The sequence below is a fragment of the Chiloscyllium plagiosum genome, unplaced genomic scaffold (assembly GCF_037043375.1).
Source record: "Chiloscyllium plagiosum isolate Xiang-an unplaced genomic scaffold, Cpla_swu_hap1 HiC_scaffold_24, whole genome shotgun sequence".
In the NCBI taxonomy this organism is placed as follows: Eukaryota; Metazoa; Chordata; class Chondrichthyes; order Orectolobiformes; family Hemiscylliidae; genus Chiloscyllium; species Chiloscyllium plagiosum.
Window position 1 is genome coordinate 36,033,615 of NW_028270162.1, and position 26,616 is coordinate 36,060,230.

The 26,616-nt window shown below is 40.0% G+C and overlaps 1 protein-coding gene across 2 annotated transcripts in view; it reads left to right on the forward strand.

The window, feature by feature from the left end:
- The window catches only part of ascc2 (activating signal cointegrator 1 complex subunit 2), a 62,194-nt gene that overhangs the window by 25,382 nt on the left and 10,196 nt on the right, over nucleotides 1-26,616 (forward strand). For both annotated transcript variants that reach the window (XM_088000082.1, XM_088000083.1), the window contains 8 exons: nucleotides 351-425; nucleotides 5,230-5,337; nucleotides 7,411-7,479; nucleotides 11,373-11,447; nucleotides 12,720-12,909; nucleotides 15,487-15,692; nucleotides 17,390-17,509; nucleotides 25,326-25,544. In XM_088000082.1, coding sequence (XP_087856208.1) covers nucleotides 351-425; nucleotides 5,230-5,337; nucleotides 7,411-7,479; nucleotides 11,373-11,447; nucleotides 12,720-12,909; nucleotides 15,487-15,692; nucleotides 17,390-17,509; nucleotides 25,326-25,544 — 1,062 coding nt within the window. The remainder of the gene's footprint in view (nucleotides 1-350; nucleotides 426-5,229; nucleotides 5,338-7,410; nucleotides 7,480-11,372; nucleotides 11,448-12,719; nucleotides 12,910-15,486; nucleotides 15,693-17,389; nucleotides 17,510-25,325; nucleotides 25,545-26,616) is intronic.

The window sequence follows — 26,616 nt, forward strand, 5'->3', positions numbered from 1 at the left end:
AGCAATAACTTTTGACAGTGACAATATGGATCAACTCAGTGGTGCTGATGATTATTACTTCCCCCTTTCCGGAGAAATGACTTATGGAGGTAGTTTTCTTTTTGTCAAACAATCAGGGAATACTCCTCCTGTAGGTCCAATTGACTTGGCATGTTAATGTATTGTGAGATTGGTTGCTGTCAACACTTAATCTGTTTAGTTTTAATGCAGCTACAGGATATTTTAACAAGCACACGTAAACCAAAATTCTTTAGAAAAAACAGTTTTAAAATTAACAATGAGTAAGATTGGCGAAGATACATTGGAATAATAACTTCTCCATGAAAACTGTTTCTCTTTATTTCTTGCAGGTTAGCCTCATTTTATGAAGTAATTGTCCCTGAACTAGAAAGTGCAATCAAAAAGAGACGATTCGATGAAACTAGGTAAAATATATTTCATGAAGGCTTTTTTTAACCGTTTAATGTATCTAAATGCATTGAGCAATTCTCCTTGACCACTTTACAAAAAGAATCTCATATTCTCCAATTCTCAATTATTTGTGTTATGCCATGAAAATCTTAGAACTTCAGTGTTTGACAGCAGAAAAGTAGGATATTCAGATTGTTCTCTTTGCATCAGCAGACTCTGAAATAACTATTCATTTATTCCTGTTTGTGATTTTACTCTGGACCATTTAAATTTTTTGTCATGTACCTTACTGCTGTCACTGAATTTTCCTGTGTCTGCCAGGAATCTAAAACTCAGACCATATATGGATCCCGAAGTTTATCATCAAGGTTCCCACTCATGCAACTTTTGTGAGGTGGGTGCCTGGTTGGCAGTCTCCATGTTCTCTGAGCAATGAGGGTGGGTTTGTGAGGTAGGAGACTGATAAGGCCTGCAGCACTGGTCAGCTGACAGGCCTACCTGGCAAAGTGGACAATACTGAGACAGAATTACATGAACAAGGTTGCTGAAGAGGCCATTCGGCCCATGGAGTCTGCACCGACCCGTTGAAGAGCATCCTATCCTTAACCCCCTCATTTAAAATAGCAAATCCACCTAGCCTGCATAATCCTGGACACTATGGCCAATTCTGCTAACCTGCACATCTTTGGAATGGGAGGAAACCAGAGCACCCGGATGAAACCCACGCAGTCATGTGCAAATTCCACACAAACAGTTGCCCGAGGCTGGAGTCGAACCCATATCCCTGGCACTGTGAGGCAGCTGTGTTAACCATTGAGTCATGGTGCTGCCCAATTTTCTAATGAAAATTTACTATTAAGCCAGGTCCAGAAGAACATTGTGGTCCTCATTGTGGCCTCGTTGTTGTGGGTCATTCATTGAACTAGATAAGAAGAGGCACCAAAGGCTTTCTGGCTTGCTATCAGGATCCTATTTCCCAAGTGATATGCTAAATGGGACAGACTTTAAGCAGATCTTCCAGGTCAAGATTGAGACACTGTAGGCATCAGTAGCAGCAGAATTGTACTCCAGCACAATCTGGAACCTCACGGCCCAGCATATTCCCCATTCAACCATCACTATTAAGCCGGGGGATCAACCCTGGCTCAATGGAGAGTACAGGAGGGCATGCCAGGAGCAGTACCAGACATATCTGAAGATGATATGTCAACCTGTTGAAGGTGCCAAACAGGACTACTTGCATGCCAAACAATATAAGCCGCAAGTGATAGACAGAACTAAGCGATCCAACAAACAATGGATTAAATCTAAGCTTTGTAGTCCTGCCACATCGTTATAAATGGTGGTGGATGATTAAAAAGCTGACTGCAGCAGGAGTTTCCACAAATATCCCCAACCTTAATGATGGAAGAGACCAGCACATTAGTGCAAAAGATAAGGCTGAAGCACTTGCACCAATCTTCAGCTCGATGTGCCGAGTAGATGATCTGTCTCGTCTACTCGTCCCCAGCGTTACAGATATTAGTCTTCAGCTAATTCAATTCACTCCATTTGATATCAAGAAACGTTTGGAGACGCTGGATACTGGAAAGGCTACACACCCTGACAACATTCCGGCAATAGTACTGAAGGCTTGTGCTCTAGAACTTGCTGCTTCCCTAGCCAGGCTGTTCCAGTACAATTACGACATTGGCATCCACCTGAAAATGTAGAAAATTACCCAGGTATGTCCTTTACGTCAAAAGCAGGACAAAAGTCATGGAAGATGTCATCAATAGTGCTATCAAACAGCACCTGCTCAGCAATAACCCCTGCTCAGTGATGCACAATTTGGGTTCGGCCAGGGTCACTCAACCCCCTGACCTCAATTCAGCCTTTGTTCAAACATAGACAAAAGAGCTGAATTCCAGAGGTGAGATGAGAGTGACAGTCCTTGACATCCAAACTGCATTTGATGGAGTGTGGCGTAAAAGAGCCATAGCAAAACTGGAATCGATGGATATCAGGGCAAACTCTCCGATTGTTGGAGTCATACCTGACACATTGGAAGATGGTCGTGGTTGTTGGTCAGTCATCTTGGACATCTCTTCAGAAGTTCCTCTCGGTAGTGTCCCAGGTCCAAACTTCTTCAGCTACTTCATCAATGACCTTCCCTCCATCATAAGATCAAAAGTGGGGATGTTCAGTAATGATTGTACAATGTTCAGCACCATTCGCTACTCCTTAGATACTAAAGCAGTAAGTGTTCAAATGCAATAAGATCTGGACAACATCCAAGCTTGAGCTGACAAGTGGCAAGTAACATTCGCACCTCATGAATTCCAGGCTATAATAATCACCAATAGGAGTCAATGTAATCATCCCATGACATTCAATGGTGTTCCATCACTGAATCCCCCACTATCAACATCCTGGGGGTTACCATTGACCAGAAACTCAACTGGGCTCATCACAGAAACAAGAGTGGCTACAAGAGTAGGTCAGAGGCTAGGAAAGTTGTAGCGAGTACCTCCCTCCTGACTCCCCAAGCCAGTCCACCATCCAAAAAGCACAAGTCGGGCATGTAATAGAATACTCCCCACTTGTCTGGATGAGTGCATCTCCAACAATATTCAGAAAGCTTGACACAATCCAGGGCAAGGCAGCTGCGTGATTGGGAGAAACTGAGGACTGCAGATGCTGGAGACCAGAGTTGAAAAATGTGATGCTGGAAAAACACAGCAGGCCAGGCAGCATCCGAGGAGCAGGAGAATCAATGTTTCAGGCATAAGCCCTTCTTCAGGAATGAGGCTGGTGTGCCAAGTGGGCTGAGATAAAAGGTATGGGGGGAGGGAATTTGGGGGAGGGGTGCTGGGAGTACGATAGGTGGAAGGAGGTGAGGGTGATAGGCCGGGGTGGGGGCGGAGAGGTCATGAAAAAGATTGCAGGTCAAGAGGGCGTTGCTGAATCCGAGGGTTGGGACTGAGATAAGGTGGGGGGAGGGGAAATGAGGAAGCTGGAGAAATCTGCATTCATACCGTGTGGTTGGAGGCGGAAGATGAGGCGCTCTTCCTCCAGGCGTCGTGTGGCCAGGGTCTGGCGATGGACCTGACGAGGGAGTCGCGGAGGGAGTGGTCTCTCCTGAATGCTAATAGGGGTGGAGAGGGAAATATATCCCTAGTGGTGGGGTCAGTCTGGAGGTGGCGGAAATGACGGAGGATGATACGATGTATCAGGAGAGACCACTCCCTCCACGACTCCCTCGTCAGGTCCACCCCCCCCCACCAACCCAACCTCCACTTCCGGCACCTTCCCCTGCAACGACAAGAAGTGCAAAACTTGCTCCCATACCTCCCCCCTCACCTCCCTCCAAGGCCCCAATGGATCCTTCTATATCCATCACAAATTCACCTGCACCTCCACACACATCATTTACTGTATCTGCTGCATCCGATGTGGTCTCCTCTACATTGGGGAGACAGGCCGCCTACTTGCGGAAGGTTTCTGAGAACACCTCTGGGACACCTGCACCAACCAATCCAACCACCCCGTGGCTGAACACTTTAGCTCCCCCTCCCACTCCGCCAATGGCATGCAGGTCCTTGGCGTCCTCCATCGCCAGACCCTGCCCACATGACGCCTGGAGGAAGAGCGCCTCATCTTCTGCCTAGGAACCCTCCAACCACATGGATGAATGTAGATTTCTCTAGCTTCCTCATTTCCCCTGCCCCCACCTTATCTCAGCGCTGCCTTCTTGACCTGCAATCTTCTTCCACGACCTCTCCGACTCCACCCCTTTCCGGCCTATTACCCTCCCCCTCACCACCTTCCACCTATCGTATTCCCAGCGCCCCTCCCCCAAATTCCCTCCCCCCTATCTTTTATCTCAGCCCGCTTGGCATACCAGCCTCATTCCTGAAGAAAGGCTTATGCCCGAAACATAGATTCTCCTGCTCCTCTGATGCTGCCTGGCCTGCTGTGTTTTTCCAGCACCACAATTTTCAGCTGCTTGATTGGCTTTGCATCCACTTCCTCCACCATCAACGCAGTGTGTGCTATGCACAAGGTGCTCTGCAGAACTTTTCCAAAGATCCTCAAGCAATATCTTCCAAACGCATGGCCACTTCCATCTAGAAGGATAGAGCAAAGATACGTGAGCACACCATCATCTTTAAGTTCTCCACCATTTTGATTTGGAAATACATTGTCATTCCTTCACTGTCACTGGGCCCAATTCATGGAATTCCCTCCCTAATGGTATTGTGGGTCAACCCACAGCAGATGGACTGCAGCAGTTCAAGAAGACAGCTGACCACCACGTTCTCAAAGGCAATGAGGAACAGGCAACAAGTGCTGCAAGCCAGCAAAGCCCACATCTCAAATGAGTTTTTAAAAAAAACATGAGGTTGGCCTTCAGATCCGAAAGATGCCATTGGAAATGCTAGCGGGTTTGGTAAGTACACCTAAGTGGAGCCTAATTGGTTACTGCCCATGTTGAGCAGACTGCTAATTCCCTTGGTAGTTATTTCATTTGAGGACCGAGGGAACCATGGTAAAAAGCAAAATTTCATATACGAATGTTCTGGTTTGGATTCCAACCTGGATCCTTGAGGCGAAAGTTTAGTATATTTATCCACTCTCCTACTGAGTTTCCTATTTAGACTCTTCAGGTTATTAGAATACACTGACCAATAAACATTCAAAGAGGAGTAGAAATGTTGTTGTGTAAAGCAAGAATTGATGCAAGATTAGATAATCAGAAGGTATTACAATCTGTCTGACTTTGTCTCCCCTAACTACACTGAAGCTATTAATTTTGTGAATATATTTTCTCTTCAGTTTACAGGAAAATTTATGGAAGAGGCTTTCTCACTCAAGGAAAAAAATGATTGAAGCTTTTCATTGTATCATTAACAATATGTGCCTTCAACCTATTCTAGAAAATGGGTAAGGGAGCAGCAACTCTGAATTTACTTATTTTTGTGGAAAACTATATTGACATATTCTCTGTAGATATTACACCAAGTGAACTTAGATGTGAATCATGTACATTTTATTTCGAAGCTGTGGCTTGGTTTAGAGCTGAACTTACCGAATGTCAGTATGTCTGCTTTGTTTCATCCATGAGTTTTAGCAAGCTGCTCTGCTATTCTCTTCATCCAGTAATGTGTCATTGAAGGTTCAAATGTATATACCTCTCCCTTTGACCTTATAAGAAAAAGCTGTGTCTTTTGACACTACATGCATGGTCATTATGCACCGCTCAAATTTGTGCATACCTGTGTTCACTGGATGTGGTGCACTCTTTCCCCCATTTTTTTCTTTCCTCACTTGGTATGTCATTCCCAACCCCCCGACCCCATTCCTTCAAGCTCTGTTTAGTAGTGCTTCTTTACGCATGGGAATTTTTTTTTGTACAACACCATCAGAGTTCCACATGGTGATCTGGCATTTCTGGAATTGTATGCATGTTTCTGTCCTGGCACATATGTGCACCTGCAAGATGGCTGTCAGCAGGCATTAGCATAAAATAATTACAGCTAAGCTAATCTGTGTTTAACTCCAGCTTGTTTGAATTGATTTTACATCCAGAATTGCATGTCATCTTCACACTAAATGTTTAAAAAGCTATTGTTAATAAGAATGAAATGGAGCTGAAGAGATCTTTTTAAGAACTGGATTAGGATTTAATGAATCGCTTTAGAGGGTCCTTTCTGAGCAAGTAAATAGAATTGTATTCAAATTGATTCCTCTTTCTACCAATATATGCCCATTTGCAACTTAACTTCTAACTTCCCATTCTCCTCTTTTCATTCCTATGTAGGCATGAAACCCTATGACCATATAGTGGAAGCATCTCTATCTATCTGATGCAGAGTATAGTGAGCAGCAATTCTTATTTCTGAATGACAATCTTGTTATGAAACACCAGATCATAAGATCAGAAACTCTCTTGAACATAATTTGTTTATCCCCTTCTCCCAATACGCAAACAGGCCTGCCCAATATATTAGTTTGAGCCTGTTCATATCATTTAGAATAGTTTTCCTTTTCTGTGATGGAAATGATTCCACATTCCTCCATTTTGAGAACTTCATTGACATTTATGACTTTGCTAATACATTTGAATACTTCGATCTAAGGCTGTCCTGCCTAAGTCATTTCCTTTTCATTTATACCATGCTACACTTTTTATGTAGTCACTCTCTGATTGTTCCTTTCCCATGCTAGATTTTTCTCCAATCTTTTTAAAAATAAGTAACCTTTTTCCAGATTACTACTTTTCTTAACTACCCGAGTCTTGTGTTTCTTACATAGAATATTCTCTGTTCACTCCCGGTGTTTATACCAGAGTTTCTGCATTTTTTAAGCTAAGGCTCTCTTCCATAGGACATGCTGGGATCCTTGAATTGTTCACCCCATTTATCAGTACATCTCCCCTCAACTCTCTAAGAGAATGTCTTCTCCTCATCCTCTGCCCTCTCTTTGCATTTGCTAGATCATCATCTGCTTTTTTTGTTAGCTAAGACAAAGTCTCAATAATATCCTAACAACATCTCTTCTCTGCCCTCGGCTTTTCAGAGGGACCATTCTGTCCAGAATGCACCTGTTCACTCTTTAAGCACCCATGATTCCTGCGTTCCTGCGGAACCGCTTTTGACATGTTTTTGGCAAAGAAGCATTTAGAACATATTTTCATCCAAGGTGTGTGCAAATCAAGGATCCCAGCATTTGTCCTGGGTATCACCATATTTTTAGTTTGATACACTTAGTTCTGCCATGACATCTTAAATATTGATGAAATCACCTTTCGAACTTCTAACTTCCAAGAAGTACAACTTAGTTTGTATCAAATCTTTTTCAAATCCTCTCAAAGTTAAATTTGTCTAGTATTATATTTGAATAAAACAATTCTGTTTAGTATAGAAAATTCATTTATAGGTAATTGCTTTCAAGAAATAATTTGTCATGAAAGTTTTTCTCGTATTAAGACTTTTTCACTCTTTTTCTGTTGTGTAGATCTGATAATATTCTACCTTTTATAGAAGATTTCCTTCAGATCTTTACAGCTCTGCTACACCAGAAACGGTAAGGGCACAGTAAACGAATGGTAAGTTTAGAGTATATTATCAACAGAGTTTTTACATGTACCCTGTATTTAGAACAGTAACCACAACTCTTATTTACATACTTTTATAAATGCAGTAAATATTCAAGGGGGTAGGTCTGAAAGTATGTTTTAATTTAGGATAGAGAAATAAAGATTTAGAGAGGATATTGCAGAGCTTGGAACCTAGCTAATGAAAATACTGCAAAGTGGTTGGCAAAGTGAGGGGGTGGTTGCAAAAGGGACCAGAGTTAAAGGTGTGATTTAGGGCAGGTGACTGTCAGAGATAGAATAGAGCGAAATCATCGAGTAATCTGAATCCTAGGATGAAAATGTGAAATAAAAGGTGTTGGAAAATTAGATCAAGTGAAGATCAATGAGCAGAGGGATAATGGGTGAACAAGACTTAGTATGGATTAGTGACTGACACAGACAGTGCAGTTTTAGACAGGCAGAACCTTGTGGACAGGGAAAATGGATCCAGCAAGGAGTCTGTCAAAATAAACAATCCTGAAAATGACAAAGGTGTGATGAGGTCTTTGGTAACAGATGAGCTGAGGTAGGGGCAGAAGTGAATGATTTTACATAGGTGGAAGTGAATCATATGTGAGGGAGATGTTGTTAAAGCTCAATTTAGAAGTTCAAATGCAAAAGCCAAAACATTGACCTTGTTGATAAAACAATAAGTTACTGAAAATATGAAGTGTTCATTTCAAAGTTGGAACCACTTAGCAGATAAGACATCTGCAGTGCAATGATGATTTTGATTTGATTAGATTAGATTCCCTACAGTGTGGAAACTGGCCCTTCGGCCCAACAAGTCCACACCGACCCTCCGAAGAGTAACCCACCCAGACCCATTTCCCTCTGACTAATGCACCTAATACAATGGGCAATTTAGTATGGCAAATTCGCCTAACCTGCACATCTTTGGACTGTGGGAGGAAACTGGAGCACTGGAGGAAACCCACACAGACACGAGGAGAAAGTGGGGAACTCCACCCAAGACTGGAATCGAACTCAAGTCCATGGTGCTGTGAGGCTACAGTGCTAACCACTGAGCCACCGTGCTGCCCCTGATGAACAGCTTATGAGAAGAAACAGAGCAAAAAGGAAGGGTGGAGAGATAAATAATATCCTGCATTAGGCCTGTTTTTTTGAATTCCTGATGTTGGAAAAGATTACAGTTCTGGTGAAAAATTATAGCAATGGCTAAAGCCTGGAATTGTTAAAGTCACTTTTGTTGGTGTCACTTCAACATTAAGAGGCCAAGAACGGAGAGGTCGAAACAAGTTTGTTGTATGGGCTGAATAAATTAAGAGTTTTTTTTTTGTTTTAGTACTGTTAACACGTTGGCTTATGGGAAAGACATGACATTCTACAAGTTCTCTTGTGTGGCTGTTAACTGTTTATCATTTTTCCTATAGTTGCACTTTTCTGATACCTAATCTGAGGAAAAGCATATTCCTGTGTTAATGGAACAAAAGACAACACGAGAAAATCTGTTTCCATAAGACTGACTTTATATGATATTACTGCACATTAAACTACAACAAAATTTCAGTATTTGGCAGCATATATACTATACTCAGCATATTCACTTCTCGTCTATTTATCCAAACTGGATAATCTCAGAGGTCAAAATTTCCTAATATTTAACTGAAAATAAACCCCATCACCAAGGATATATTTCCCTCCCCACCCCTGTCGGCGTTCCAGAAGGACCGCTCCCTCCGCGACTCCCTTATCGGGTCTCCGCCCCCCACTGGCCCAGCCTCCACTCCCGGCACCTTCCCCTGCAACCGCAGGAAATGTGAAGCTTGCGCCCGCACCTCCCCCCTCACTTCCCTCCCAGGCCCCAAGGGATCCTTCAATATTCATCAGAAATTCACCTGCACCTTCACACACATCATTTACTGCATCCGCTGCACCCGATGTGGCCTCCTATACATTGGGGAGACAGGCCACCTACTTGCGTGCAGGGACACCTCTGGGACACCTGCACCAACCAACCCAACCGCTCTGTGGCTGAACACTTTAACTCCCCCTCCCACTCTGCCAAGGACATGCAGGTCCTTGGCCTCCTCCATCACCAGACCATGGCAACACGATGCCTGGAGGAAGAGCGACTCATCTTCCGCCTCGGAACCCTCCAGCCACGGGGGATGAATGCGGATTTCTCCGGCTTCCTAATTTCCTCTCCCCCCACCTTTTCTCGGTCCCGGCCCTCGGACTCAGCACCGCCTTCTTGGCCTGTAGTCTTCTTCCCGACCTCTCCGCCCCCACCCCCTCTCTGGCCTGTCACCCTCGCCTTAACCTCCTTCCACCTATCGCATTCCCAATGCCCCTCCCCCAAGTCTCTCCTCCCTACCTTTTGTCTTAGCCTGCTTGGCAGTCCCTCCTCATTCCTGAAGAAGGGCTTGTGCCCGAAACGTCGATTCTCCTTCTCCTTTGATGCTGCCTGACCTGCTGCGCTTTTCCAGCAACACATTTTTAAGTTTTCAGTTTTGTCAGTCTTTTTTCTTCAGTGAATGGCCTAAGAATCATAAGTCAGGAGTACATTTATATTGACATCCACAATGCTATCTATTTCAAGAACAAAAGCTTTATATATACTATCTAAAAATGACAATGAATTTATGTGATGGTTTATAAATTATTAGTAGCAGTTCTGCCAAGGTCCAGAATTGTGAAATAAAAGAATTGGCTATGCTAAGGGATGTGCATTATGGTTTACATAATTGATTATGAAAATCAACAAATTTCTATCCATTGAGGGAGGCAGCATGGTGGTTTTGTCACTGGACTGGTAATCCATGTCTCCAAAGCTAATGCTAATGCTTTGGAGACATAGGTTAAAATCCCACCATTGCAAATGGGAAGTTTAAATTAAATTTGCGAATCTGGAATTGAAAGCTAGTCTCAGTAATGGTGATTGTAACATCACCTGTTTCATTTGGGTAAGGAAATTAGTCATTCTTTCTTACGCTGGCCTGGTTTGACACTCAACATTTCTCTCAGCACTGTATAGTTGACTCTTTTCTCTGAAATGGCCTGTATGCTTTTCAGTTCAAAGACCAATTAGGAATGGGCAACAAATGCTGGCCTGCTGCTAATGCCCACGTCCCATGAGAAAATTTAAAAAAGATTAATAATAGTTTTTTCTTCGACTGTATTCCATATTATACCTAATATTCATAAAACAATGAAGTAGTGACTCCTTTGAAATTTTTTAAAGAAATCTAGGTAGAGAACAAAAGTCAATCTATCATGACAAACCTTTTAGAAATGGTGTCAGATTCACAATTGAAAAATGATGGTTGTTGTGTGCGTCTTAACCCAGGGCATGTTACTCCATTGCTCAGCATAATTTTTACGTTAACAGGTTACAGTAGTGACTCAATATAGTTCAATGCTGTAGTTTTACACCCACTGCTGATCAATGACCAAATTGCAATGATTGCTATAATAAAGTGCATCCCTGATATTTTTGTTAATTGTATTGAATCTGCAGCTGCAGGAGGCTGTTGTATAAATCTGAGAGAAACTACAAGGTGAAAAGTAAATTTTTGCAGCTTATGAAGAGTATAAATGTTCAAATCAACACAGGGTCTAAATTACTTCAACAAATTGAGAAGAAAGCTTTCTCAATATCTAAAATACAAATATTTTCAGAATTGTTCTTGAACGTTGTTGTCTGTACTGACTACCTGTATCTACAAGCCAAAATACCATTTTGGGTATAATCGTTACAAATGATAAAGGTCAATTATTTCTTTCTGAAATTATAAATGCTGTGGTTGTGTACAAAAATGTACTATTAAATATAACTTCAAAAAATATGTTCTGCATCAAATCTCTATTTTTTACATAGGTTTCTGACGGACTATGATGAACCATTTCCAGTGGCTGATGATATCAGCCTTCTACAACAGGCATTTCCGGTGCTGTATCCTTTGCTGTTTGGTTTGGAAGCCCGTGACAGCTAAAATTGGAATTTTGGGCCTTGATTAAGAATGGAGGAAAAAAAATAGAAAACTAAATGTAGCAAGATAGTACATTCCTTTGTGGTCCTTTTAAAAATATGATTTAGATAACTTAGTTTGTAAATTACATTTATAGATTAAGTTATGTGAGGTGATGAATTGCCGCAAGTTCTTTAGAACAGTGATATCACTTATCGCTCCATAATAATGTTTTGATTTTTTTTCAATGATTGGACAAACATGCTTTCCATGGCTATTAGCGACGAAATGCAGATGTTGTGCTCTTTGGTGAATTGTTATTTTCATTGGTTTTAAAAGCTCCATTACAACTTCTGAGAAAAAATATTGAATATGGATGTTGGAAAAGGACAGTGGTACTTACATGTTCAAAGCATATAAGTTCTTGACCTCAAACTAGCAGTTTATTTATTCCATACGCAGACTAATATTTTAAAGGAAGAGAAACTTAATGAAAGATAGAGTCCAACAATTTGTACATTGGAGCTATATTGAACAGCTACCTAATAAATATTATTAGGATAAAACTCAACTTAATTGTGCACCTTTGTTGTGTACATTTTTTTTCTTTGTTCTAAACTTCCATGTTAAGAAGTGCAGTCATTAGAGTTGCATTTTTAATTTCTGTTCTCATGCCTGTCCAATGATGTGACTATGACCAATTGAAAAATGCTTCAGTTCTCTTAAATGTGAAGAAAGCAAGGAAATATTATGTCAATTTCTGTAGTTTTTGTTAGCACTGTGTATAATTGGAATGGAGAGAGAAGTGATATCACTGTTCTAAAGAACCTGTGGCATGCGTTCCATTTGTTATTGGAAGGTGTTGCTTTTGAACTTATTTGGAACACTGTCTTTTATACAGCTAATATTTAATTGGCATAGGAAGTTTAAACATGGAGAAAATTAATCCTGTTAAGAAACTGAAATGGATTTATAAATATGTGATGGAGTTAATGACAAATTTGGAGAAAAAAGTTTGGGCAATTTTCAGGAATAAATCTTGCAAAAGAAAAATTGTAAAGAACAAAACAATTATTTCTCTGTATGAAAATCTTTTGTTAATCTCTCAATTCATAGTCACAGAATTGTTATAGGGAGAAGGACACCATTTAGTCTATTGTGACTGCACTGGCTCTCTACTTATTTCAGTTGTTAAAGTGTGTACCAACGTACACCTTATACAAAGTTTTTTGTGTTTATCTTAACTTAAATTATAGTGATGAAACTAGAACATCGTACATCATCAAAGCTGTTGACAGTGCCTGGGAAGCTAGTGGTAGAAGCAAGCCTACCTTTGCCACTGGAAATACTCACGTTTCACACGCCTCTGATAGCAATGAGGTTTCAGCAGTAAATGGTGAAACAGAGCAAGAACTTAAACAGCCAGAATATGAAAATGATGACTATGTAAGTACCAAATAGGATTGAATTGTAAATTTACCCAACAATTGGGTGAGCTTTACTGACCAGTTCAAACTGGTCTTGGTTGCTAACAAGGGTTAATTGACATCACTGGCCCTCTTTGAGGGAGGGAATAATTGGCAAATATTCCCTTCCTGATTGATATCTAAATGACTAATATTAAAAAATATGTATGTGAATATTTGGTGAGATCAAGATTATGTTTGGAGCCTTATTGTCACACTGGTTGAATAGGCTACACTCGTCTTCAAGATGCTCTGTCTGGGATGATGTCATGATGTTGAGCCATTTGAACTCCTGAGTTGTCCCAGTTCTATGACTCTCTGCTAGCGCCCCCCTAAAGTATGAAGGAGGAGAAAGTGAGGACTGCAGATGCTGGAGATCAGAGCTGAAAAATTGTTGCTGGAAAAGCGCAGCAGGTCAGGCAGCATCCAAGGAGCAGGAGAATCGACGTTTTGGGCATAAGCCCTTCTTCAGGAATGAGGAAGGTCTGCCAAGCAGGCTAAGATAAAAGGTAGGGAGGTGCGTTGGGAATGCGATAGGTGGAAGGAGGTTAAGGTGAGGGTGATAGGCCGGAGAGGTTGGGAAGAAGATTGCAGGTCAAGAAGGGGGTGCTGAGTCCGAGGGTTGGGACTGAGATAAGGTGGGGGGGGAGAGGAAATGAGGAAGCTGGAGAATTCTGCGTTCATCCCTTGTGGTTGGAGGGTTCCTAGGCGGAAGATGAGGCACTCTTCCTCCAGGCGTCGTGTTGCCGTGTTCTGGCGATGGAGGAGGACAAGGACCTCCATGTCCTTGGCGGAGTGGGAGTGTTCAGATACTTTAGTTCCCCCTCCCACTCCGCCAAGGACATGGAGGTCCTTGGCACACCTTCCTCATTCCTGAAGCAGGGCTTATGCCCAAAACGTCAATTCTCCTGCTCCTTGGATGCTGCCTGATCTGCTGCACTTTTCCAGCAACACTCTAAAGTATGAAGCTTGGTTTCAAAAGTTGGTTCATCAGTTCTTCAGTATAAAGTTTAAAGTTTTGTTCTAGTAAGATCATTTAAATTAGAGAGTCACAGTTACCATTTTGTGTAAACATGTTATTACTATGTTTCCAAAAGATCACAATATTGGATCAGAATTATTCAAACTTAAACACCCTGTGACTTTTGAGGTGGGCATTGAATGCATAGAATGATTCGGAAAAGAAAGTAAAATGAGCAGAGATACTAGGTTTATTCCTAGCATTTATGACACATTTTGGCTGGTGGGAACCAGATTTTTGACTGAAGCAGCAAGTGCAATGAGTGAAAGCAATAGTTCATTAAAAAAATTGTGGTAAGCAATTCTAAATGTTGCTCATTGCATGTGCATACTTACAATATTTTCCAAAGTCTACAAATCGCTTGTCAAGAAGAGGAGATGCTAGACTGATTCTCTGGGAATACACATTTAAATTTCTGGCAGCTGGTGAAATTTAACTTGAATTACTTTATATCTCGGCTCAGGAATGGTGACCATGATATCTGTGGAATAATGAGAAATATGTAAATGAGGTGGTTTAACTGATGACCTGTTGAGACCTAAGTAGATGAGAAAACATCAGACTAGAGCTTGTAAAGAGAATGGTCAAATAGAGGGGTGTATTTAGTAGCCTGCAGTGTATAGTTATAAATAGAGGAGTGGAATACATCAGGAGTGGAAGAGCCCTTCTTAGAGAAAAGAAATACGTCAACCCAGAGCTTATTTATGTGCAAACACGCAAAGCTCAACACTATCTAAATGTGCAGGTAGCAGTTTGGCTTAAAGCCCAAGATGAATCAACAACTGTCATAAATTGTTACAAAATTCTATCCGGTTCACTGAATTCCCTAAATGAAGTCTGCCATTGATGCGATCCACTTGTCCCTCTCAACCCACAGTCATGTGATTTGACTTTTAACTACCTTCTGAAATGGCCCAGGAACCCACTAAGTTCAAGGTAATGCTGACATCCAATGAAATATTTTTTTAAAATTTATAAGAGAAAGATATATTTAGAAAAATACTCTTCTCAAATTAATTGAATTGACGAACTGGCCAAGAATAAAACTTAGTAACAATTCTGAAATTCAAGCACAAATTGTTATTTGAAAGTTTACAAGCTTTACTCTTTTGAGGAAGTCTGACAGTTCTAAAGAAGTCATAGTGAACTTGACCAGTAACACACTTCCTCTCTCCATTTTTATTTTTATTGTTGTTTTCTGTTATGCATGGTTTCATTGTTCATGATTGCCTAATGTTTCCATAGATAGGAGAATGTGATGACATCATCACAGCTTACCTAGCTACTTTGCATTGTAAATCTGGGTATTGGAGAATCTATAATGGAGAAACAAATAATGTGAAGTGCATGCAGACTGAAGTTTAACTAGTATTGTATTCTTTTATACAGATTGTTCTCTTGAAGCTTAAGTTTGAAATTAAATTTGGAGTGGATTAATATATCGGTCATAATGAATTCAGTTAAAATATGAAAAAATAGCTTTTTTAAACTGCTTACTGGAATTATATATGTTTTCATTCCTGATTTTATAAATAGTGTGCAGGTGCAACAGCTGCCAAAATAACAGGAGTCGAGCTGGAATCTTTAATTTCTCAGGTGAAGGACATTCTACCACACCTTGATGAAGACTTTGTTCTTAAATGTCTGGAAGAATATAATTACGATGCTGAGAAAGTAATTAATGATATCCTTGAAGATAAAATAGCGCCTTCCCTTCGCAAGCTAGACGGAACTCTTCAGAGGTAAGAAATCAAGATGCATGTCTTTAGATTGAAGGTTTGTTTTCAAAATACTTCTGTTCATTTATACTTAAATGCAAATTTTCAAGCTTCAGCTATACTTGACCTATAGTCTGTGATGGATTTCTCAGCTGGAACCAGATTCTTTGGTCTTGATGTCAAAGCCTGTCTCTGAGTGCGCTCAACAAAATGTTTAGTTGCATTTGTTGCAGTTATCTATTTGAATCTTGAATCTAGATTCTATTTTATGAACTCCGATCTGTCAAATTCACAAGGACAAAGCTTATTGTTTTAACTATTTACATTTTCTGATTGAATGTCTCTAACACAACACATCAGAATATAAGCCTGTGCTGCATGTGGTCTGCACAACTGTGTCTAAATGCCACTTTATCCACAGGATTCTTTTATCATTTCATTAAAAGTTTTGCAAATAATGTGCAATGTTTGTACTTGTATTCCCATTGTACTTAAGCTGGCATAGATATCAATTGGATAAATGTAAAATAATAGCAATTTGCCACTGGAAATGTTGCCGTTTGTCTATATAGTCTCAGTTTGTGAAAATGCAAACTGGAAATGAGAATTAAGTGAGAATTGAGTGAAATCTATTAACTGCTTTCTTATGTACTGTCCAAACTGACACAGAATTGTTTACATTTACAGTTCCAAAATGATATGGGGTAAAAGTGTAAATACATACAGAACATTTATATGGATATGTAAAAGGCTTTCTATTTACTAGTTTTACACAACTTTGTTTTTATTACCTGATCTTGAATAATCAACATAATTTGACTTATTTAATCACCACAACCAGTACATCTCTAATTTGATGAATACATGGCAGGTCATTCACTATTGTTTTAAAATAACAAATCTTTCACCATAAATAGTAATTATGAGAGATGAAGGCCTTTTAAGAATAAATAATTTCATGAAATTTTGACAGGCTGACTTTGCTGTAACATTTAAACTAGAGCTCCTGTATCAGTATGTCCACCGAAAACAAACTGCAGGTGCTGGTATAAGTTGTGTCTTCTTTGTTTCCACCCTTTATCTCCCAGTGATTTAAGTTGTTTCAAGGTCTACAGGATGGCTGATATGTCATCAGATGTGTTTGTAAACCGATGTAAACAAGTGTATGTACTTAAAATACTTCTGAATTGAAGGCTTCAAATACAAATGTTTCTCAAGGTAATTTCTATTTTTTAATTAATGTGGGGAAGCTCATTAAACATGCATACACTTGGGTGCATTTAGGTACTACCCTTCTACTTAGTGGTTAGCTTGTGTTTTAAAAGCTTAAGAAGGTATTAGATAGTATCAAAGGGTACCACAAAAACCCAAATATATACTGACCACAGGATTTAGGTAATTGGGTTTCTCACACAGTGACACAATATCTTTTAGAGACATTTGAACATCTTTTAATTCCAACTCAATTATACAATTTACTGTATTCTGTAAATTCCTAAAATTTAAGATTTTTGTATTTTTGTCCCTAATGATCTCCACACTTGATGTTTTGTAATTTTTCTGAGTCTTTCTTGTCATAAAGTGATGTAGATTACAGTATCCGATTCAATTGCAACATGTTTGCAATATGTTTTTAAAGGATGCCTGATAGAATTTAATAGTCTTCTAAATACAAATTGTAGGTGCAGTGCCAAACTATTTGTATACTTTGTTGTCATTAGGCAGGTGAAAAAAGAACAGGAATCGATTCTGTCAGCACGGCAAAATGTATTTGACCATGATGAGTTTGATGTCTTCAGCAAAACGTCTGTGGACATGTCCAAAATATGGAAAGGAAAGAAGTAAGTTCGCTACCTAATTAAATTATGAGTTGTGATTATTATGGAAGTGTCAGATTGGATCCTAATCAGTGTTCCTCTCAGCTTCACAGCTGTAGAGCAACCTGAAAGTTCCACACAGACCAACTGAGCATTGGCTGCTTTAATATGTAATGACTGTACAAACAATTTAAAGTGTCTACGTGTTTAAACAAATCACCTGCACACATTCCAAACAAATCGCCTGCACACATTCCAAACAAAGGGCTAAAATCATTTATCTTAATGGTTGATTCAAAGTTCTGTATACTTGCAAGCAAGACAAAATGCAAATCTTTTATATTGCAACCCTTTGATTATTTCAAAACTTAAAATGAGCCAAAAATTGACTAAATAGCATGTCCCCTAATGCTTCAGTGTTTGAATGCATAACACAATGACACACTTTTTGTGTTTTTAATTTCTCTATTGAGTGCTTTTGCATTTACTTCCTCATGGGACAATGCAGTATGGACTGCATAACTACTGGTCACAGGAATGGGCATTACTGATGGGAGCCTAGGAGGAGGAATATAATTATGCTGAATCTCCTCTTACAGTCATAGAGATGTACAGCATGGAAACAGACCCTTCAGTCCAGCCCAAACTAGTCCCACCTGCCTGCACCCGGCCCATATCCCTCCAAACCCTTCCTACTCATATACCCATCCAAATGCCTCTTAAATTTTGCAATTGTACCAGCCTCCACCATATCCTCTGGCAGCTCATTCCATACACGTACCACCCTCTGCATGAAAAGGTTGCCTCTTAGGTCTCTTTTATATCTTTCCCCTCTCACCCTCAACCTATGCCCTCTAGTTCTTGACTTCCCGACCCCAGGGAAAAGACTTTGTCTATTTATCCTATCCATGTCCCTCATAATTTTGGAAACCTCTAAAAGGTCACCCCTCAGCCTCCGATGCTCCAGGAAAAACAGCCCCAGTCTGTTCAGCGTCTCCCTATAGCTCAAATCCTCCAACTCTGGCAACATCCTTGTAAGTCTTTTCTGAACCCTTTCAAGTTTCACAACATCTTTCCGATTGGAAGGAGACCAGTAATGCAAGCAATATTCCAACAGTTGCCTAACCAATGTCCTGTACAGCCGCAACATGACCTCCCAACTCCTGTACTCAATGCTCTGACCAATAAAGGAAAGCATACCAAATGCCGCCTTCACTATCCTATCTACCTGCAACTCCACTTTCAAGGAGCTAAGAACCTGCACTCCAAGGTCTCATTGTTCAGCAACACTCCCTAGGACCTTACCATTACGTGTGTAAGTCCTGCTAAGATTTTCTTTCCCAAAGTGCAGCACCTCACATTTACCTGAATTAAACTCCATCTGCCACTTCTCAGCCCATCGGCCCACCTGGTCCAGATCCTGTTGTAATCTGAGGTAACCCTCCTCGCTGTCCACTACACCTCCAATTTTGGTGTCTTCTGCAAACTTACTAACTGTATCTCTTATACTCGCATCCAAATAATTTATGTAAATGACAAAAAGTAGAGGGCCCAGCACCGATTCTTGTGGCACTCCACTGGTCACAGGCCTCAAGTCTGAAAAACAACCCTCCACCACCACCCGCTGTCTTCTACCTTTTGAGCCAGTTCTGTATCCAAATGGCTAGTTCTCCCTGTATTCCATGAGATCTAACCTTGCTAATCATGGGGAACCTTGTCAAATGTCTTACTGATGTCCATACAGATCACATTTACTGCTTTACCCTCATTAATCCTCTTTGTTACTTCTTCAAAAACTCAATCAAGTTTGTGAGGCAGGATTTCCCACACACAAAGCCATGTTGACTATCCCTAAATCAGTCCTTGCCTTTCCAAATACATGTACATCCTGTCCCTCAGGATTCCCTCCAACAACTTGCCCACCACCGAGGTCAGACTCACTGGTCTGTAGTTCCCTGGCTTGTCCTTACCACCCTTCTTAAACAGTGGCACCACGTTTGCCAACCTCCAGCCTTCCGGCACCTCACCTGTGACTATCGATGATACAAATATCTCAGCAAGAGACCCAACAATCACTTCTCTAGCTTCCCACAGAGTTCTCGGGTACGCCTGATCAGGTCCTGGGGATTTATCCACCTTTAACTAATTCAAGACAGCCAACACTGCCTCCTCTGTAATCTGGACATTTTGCAAGAGGTCACCATCTATTTCCCTACAGTCTATATCTTCCATATCCTTTTCCACAGTAAATACTGATGCAAAATATTCATTTCGTATGTGCCCCATTTTCTGTGGCTCCACACAAAGGCCGCCTTGCTGATCTTTGAGGGGCCCTATTCTCTCCCTAGTTACCCTTTTGTCCTTAATATATTTGTAAAAACCCTTTGGATTCTCCTTTAATTCTATTTGCCAAAGCTATCTCATGTCCCTGTTTTGCCCTCCTGATTTCCCTCTTAAGTATACTCCTATTTTCTTTTTACTCTTCTAAGGATTCACTCGATCTATCCTGTCTATACCTGACATATGCTTCCTTCTCTTTCTTAAACAAACCCTCAATTTCTTTAGTCATCCAGCATTTCCTACACCTACCAGCCTTCTTTTTCACCCTGACAGGAATATACTTTCTCTGGATTCTTGTTGTATCATTTCTGAAAGCATCCCATTTTCCATCCGTCCCTTTACCTGTGAACATCTGCCTTCAATCAGCTTTTGAAAGTTCTTGCCTAATACCGTCAAAATTGGCCTTTCTCCAATTTAGAACTTCAACTTTTAGATCTGGTCTATCCTTTTCCATCACTATTTTAAAACAAATAGAATTATGGTCGCTGGCCCCAAAGTTCTCCCCCACTGACACCTCAGTCACCTGCCCTGCCTTATTTCCCGAGAGTAGATCAGTTTTGCATCTTCTCTAGAAGGTACATCCACATACTCAATCAGAAAATTGTCTTGTACACACTTAAGAAATTCCTCTCCATCAAAACCTTTAACACTATGGCAGTCCCAGTCGATGTTTGGAAAGTTAAAATCCCCTACCATAACTACCCTATTATTCTTACAGATAGCTGAGATCTCCTTACAAGTTTGTTTCTCAATTTCCCTGTGACTATTGGGGAGTCTATAATACAATCCCAATCAGGTGATCATCCCTTTCTTATTTCTCAGCTCCACCCAAATAACTTCCCTGGATGTATTTCTGGGAATATCCTCCCTCAGCACAGCTGTAATGCTATCCCTTATCAAAAATGCCACTCCCCCTCCTCTCTTGCCTCCCTTTCTATCCTTCCTGTAGCATTTGTATCCTGGAACATTAAGCTGCCAGTCCTGCCCATCCCTGAGCCATGTTTCCGTAATTGCTATGATATCCCAGTCCCATGTTCCTAACCATGCCCTGAGTTCATCTGCCTTCCCTGTTAGGCCTCTTACATTAAAATAAATGCAGTTTAATTTATTAGTCCTACCTTGTCCCTGCCTGCCCTGACTGTTTGACTCACTTCTGTTCTCAGCTGTACCCGTCTCAGATTGATCTCTTTCCTCACTATCTCCCTGGGTCCCATCGTCCCACCTTACTCGTTTAAATCCTCCCAAGCAGTTCTAGCATATTTCCCTGCCTTCCAATTTAGGTGCAATCCGTCCTTTTTGTACAGGTCACTTCTACCCCAAAGAGATTCCAATGATCCAAAAATGTGAATCCTTCTCCCATACACCAGCTCCTCAGCCATGCATTCATCTGCTCTATCCTTCTATTCCTGCCCTCACTAGCTCATAGCACTGGGGGTAATCCAGATATTACTACCCTGGAGGACCTCCTTTTTAAATTTCTGCCTAACTTTCTGTAATCTCCCTTCAGAATCTCAACCTTTTCCCTTCCAATGTCATTGGTTCCAATGTGGACAATGACCTCCTGCTGGCCCCTCTCCCCTGTGAGAATATTCTGCACCCTCTCTGAGACATCCTTGATCCTGGCACCAGGGAAACAACACATCATTCTGCTTTTTCCCTGCTGGCCACAGAAACGTCTGTCTGTACCTCGGACTACAGAATCCCCTCATACGTTGATCTCTTAGGAGCCGACATACCCCTCGTTGCATTAGAGCCAGTCTCAATACCACAAACTTGGCTGTTCGTGCTACGTTCCCCTGAGAACACATCAACCCCTACATTTTCCAAAACAGCATACCTGTTTGAAATGGGTATATCCACAAAAGACTCCTGCACTAGCTGCCTACCTCTCTTACCCTTCCTGGAGTTAACCCATCAATGTGACTGTATCTGAGACTTTCTTCTCCCCCCCCCCCCACCCTTCCTATAACTGCCATCCATCAAATACTGTTGCTGTTGCAAATTCCTCATCACTTCTATCTGTCTCTCCACCTGATCCACTCGATCTGATTAAGATTTGCATCCAACAGCATTTATGGCAGATATAATCTGCAGTAACCCTTAAACTCTCTCTTTAAACTCCCACATCTGACAAGAAGTACATATCACTGCAAAGGCCATTTTTGCTCCTTTACAATCTACAGACTCAGAAAATAACACCGTCTTATTCCTCTATAAACACTGCCCCAGGTTAAATTAATAGCTATGGCATATATTTTAAGTTTAATCAAGAGACTTATCTCCAAAAACATAATCAAGAAAGAATCCACTATACTCACTACTGCAGCCTTTCTCTTGGACAGACTTAAAACAACAATTAACTTATCTGTTTCTGTGCTGTGAACTTCGCCAACTCTGCATGTCATAATTTTGTAGCTTGACTTAAAAACAAAATGATATTATGCTACCGAGACTTAAAAATCTAAATGAATCAGCCTAAACATCAAATATAGTAGCTCACTTTTATGGCTTACTTTTATGCTTCCTAAGCTATTGCTATAAAAATATTTTGTGAGGTATAGTGATTTTGGAATATAGGTTTTAATTTGGCAGGATATTGCTCAGTAATAATTCAACATCTGTTGTGCTTCTTGGTAAGAAAGTGTATTTACATCTACAGTTATCTAGCTGATGAAATTGTGCAGGCATATTTTTGGCTGTTCAGGTTGAGACAGCTAAGTGGTGGAAGATTTACAAGTGTCTTCAATTTTGAAATATTTCAGATCAATGCACACTATTTTTATTGCATGTATTGCTTTAAATTAATAACCTTTGTCAATCTTACAATTGATTTTTAAAAAGTTCTATGTTTGAACTGAGTTTTATACTTTTTGTAGAGTTTTTGTAATCTTGCAGTTTGCATGGGAATGTTAGCATGTCGTCTCAATGCAAGATTTTGTCACCAGGATTCTCTGCGACAGTAGTGCTATTAGGACTATTAATAAGCCCTTCGGACCATTGGTTTCTAGATTTTATTCCTGATCCAAGTCAAATTATTTGATCTCCATTAGGGCAGTAATTGTCACTTGGCTTTAATATCTTTAGAAAAGTGTTAGCCAGAGTTCCAATTCTATATGGTATTATACTGACCTCTGCTGGAAAATGGCTATGTCGATGTTGGACGAAAACAGGATCAAGTTTAACATAAAATGATTAACACAATATACCATGTTAAGTAATCTTTCAATGCTCTCTGTCTTAAAATTTATACTGGATGAATGATCATAAGGTACAGCCTCTCGGGGTTGTTGGCACCAGTAGAACAAAACCGAAAGAATCAGCCCAAGGCTGTAAAGGAGAAAATATGTAATTCTGAATCAGATTTTGAAAACTGAGATTTCATATTATACTCTACCATTTATTACTGTGCCATGTTGCTGTTCCTCTTCTAATAGGAAACACATCAGTTAAAATGCTAATTGTCTGTATTTAGCATTTAGATTGAATTGTGGCTATTCAAATTATCTTAGTCTTTGATCCAACCTTCAAAAAATAATTTATTATTATTTCAACATGGTAATTTCAGTATCCTAGACTGGACGGACTTGAAGTTTTTCTGGGCAAGATTATTCATTTGTTCCAGTTTTATGGTGTCCACTCATAATCACTCACTATCAACTGTATTGAAGCTGCACAATGGTTGTCAGGGAGTTTGCAACCAAATTGACATGCATTCGAATCCATTGCCAGTAGGAAACGGTTAATTCTGACTCTTGTTGTTGGGGTTTCAAATTTTATTCTTTTGTTTGAGAAAATTTGTGTGCTTCTGGATAGGATGTATCATAGGCAGAGATAACAAAAGTTATAGCTTTCAGTCTTGAGATATGTAGTAATGCCAGAGGACGGACTGACTGCAAATTCTCCTGTTCAAAAAAGAGAAGAGGTGTAAATGTGACTATTACAGGTCAGTCAGTCTAACATTAGTGATGGGAAAACTGCGAATCACAAGTAATTGATACTTAGAAAATAGGGGTCCATAAATGGTAGTCAGAATGGTTTTATTGAAAACAAATTGTATTTAACTGTTTTAATTGAGTTTTTTGAAGTAAGAGACGGTTGAGGAAGATAGTATAATTGATGTGTGGGGCTTTCAAAGGCATTTGATAATCACATAATAGATTTGTTAGTGAAGTTGAAAATCTCGAGGGATTACAGAAGGAATAACATTCAGGATACAAAATTGGCTAAGGGGCAGAAAGTAATGGTGAACAGTTGCTTTCAGTCTGGAAAAACATTTACATTGATGATCCCTTGACATTAGTATCAGGACAATTGCTCTGTTTTGATGTATTTGAGAATACCAAGCATAATTTCTAAGTTTGCGCTTGACATGAAACTTGCTACTATAAGAAATAGTGAGGAAGGTTGTATTGATGTATTGGGCAGGTACAATTTAATACAGAAAAGTGCAAAGTGATTCATTCCTTTTACAAGGAATGAGGAAAAATAGGATATACTGAATCGTATAATTTTTTACAGGTACAGGAATATTTTAAAAATGTAGAGTTGCCATAGCTTTACCAGACCATAAGGCTGCGCTCTCGATAGAGAAAGGTGGTTCAACCTGAGGGTCACCACACCTCAGGTGAGCGGAGAGGTTGAGAAGGAAAATCCTTCACGATAACCTCAGCAAGTGCGGCAATATAAATTAAGGGTATATGTACTCAAACTTTTGAAGATGATAGTTTGACTTGAGAAGCCTATTGGAAAACATATCAGATCTTAGGCTTCATGTACAGAAACACAAAATTGAAAAACAGTTATGATATTCCTTTACGTACCAATAGTTAGACCTCAGACAGCGTATTGTGTCCAATTTTGGATACCATAATTAGGAGTGATATCAAGGCGATGGGGAAGGTGCAGAATAGATTCACTAGAATGGTACCAGTGTTTAAAATTCCTGGTAGAATTGATTCCCTTAAATTTAAAGTGTAATTTGATAGAAGTGTTCAAATTGGTTTGATAGCGTAATGAGAAACTGCTTCAAATGACAGAAAGCTTGGTTACCATAGCTCACAGACCTAAGGTATTTGGTAAAAGAACCAGAAGAGAGATGAGGAGTTTTATTTGTACAACTGAATATTATCACATTGAATATAATTAGATTAGATTCCCTACAGTATGTTGCCAGATTCAGTGATAATTTTGATAGAACTCAACAATTAATTCAAGGCAAATGTCGTGTAAACTAATAGGAAAAAATCAAGGGGATGTGACTAATTTAAATATATTTTCTTCAAAAGCTGACAAAGGCCAGTGAGCTGACCATCTGCTCCTGTGCTGTATTGTTCTGTGTGTTGATTACAATAATGTGTGATTAGTGCAATTTCTGAATCACCTTTTCTGTACACACAAGTCACCCGATCAATCAGAATTTATGAAATAAACCCCAAATACACCATCTAATCTTTGAGAAAATAGTATCCTCTTTGGATGATATTTGTGTTTTATTTTGCAGAAAAGGGAAAGAGGGAACAACGCTGCTTAATGATAAGATGCACATTGCAAAGCAAAGGGAAAGATATAATGCCTACAGTATAGTAGTTGAAAAAGCACCAGTAGAAGACGGAGTCCAGTTTTATGCAGGCAACTATGATGATGAATATGATGACACTTATGATGGCAACCAAATAGGAGCAAATGATGTGGATTCAGATGATGAACTAGTCAGTAGAAGGTAGGATGAACAAGTTGAATTTTTCCTGAATTTATTTTACTATTAATGTTTTTACCTAACTGAACATACTGTTATGACTTTTAATCATTATACTTTGACATTTTTACACAATTTTAATATTTATGAGCATTTAAACGGGCATTGGATAGGCATATGGAGGATAGTGGGCTAGTGTAGGTTAGGTGGGCTTGGATCGGCGCAACATCGAGGGCACTGTATTTTTCTATATTCTGTTAGTAAGGTGCCCTTCTCATGTAAAATTCCAGCACCATATTTATTTGTCTCTCTGTCAAACTTCTGAAAAGTTCATAAGTAGAAATCAGCAGAGTTCCTAAAGGCGTGTATTAAAGTGCATGGGAGAACTTAAAAAGGAAATTAGGAAAGCAGTGTGTGCAGGAGAAAGTCTTAGTGAGTAGAATAGAAAAAAAGCCAAAGGGTTTTTTAAGATATATAAAGAGCAAGGAAATAACTGGAAAAAAGTGGAGACTGTAGAGGTAATGTATATGTGGACTCAAAATATGGAAACACTTCTCCATGAAAACTTTGTTGGTCTTTATAATGAGAAAGGACAGTGCAGGTATAGAATCAGGATGGAGGACTGTTAACGATTACAAGAAATTTAACATAGTGAGAGAGAAGGTACTAGTGGGTTATGGCAGCTGTGGATAAATCTGCAGGCCCAAATGGTGTATCCCAAGCTGTTGATGGAGGTAAGGGAATGGATATTAGGAGCCCTGGCTATAATTTTCTAATCTTTTCTGGCCATGTGTCTGATAAATTTGATCAGTTTTTTTTAAGAGGTAACTAGAAGTGATTTTTATTGTCTGCATGGACTTTATGATAAGGTGCTTAATGAGATCCATTATGGCAGACTGGTAAGAGCCCATGGCATGTTGGAACAAACATTTGCTGAGAGAGCAGGAAGCAGGAGTGATGTTGGAGTCTTATTTCTATGATTGGAGTCTTATTTCTTATAGGGTTCTGCAGGGCTCAGTAATGGGGCCCTAGCTGTTTGTTGTATACATAACTGATTTGGACTTAATGTCAAGGTTACAAATAAAAGTTCGCAGAT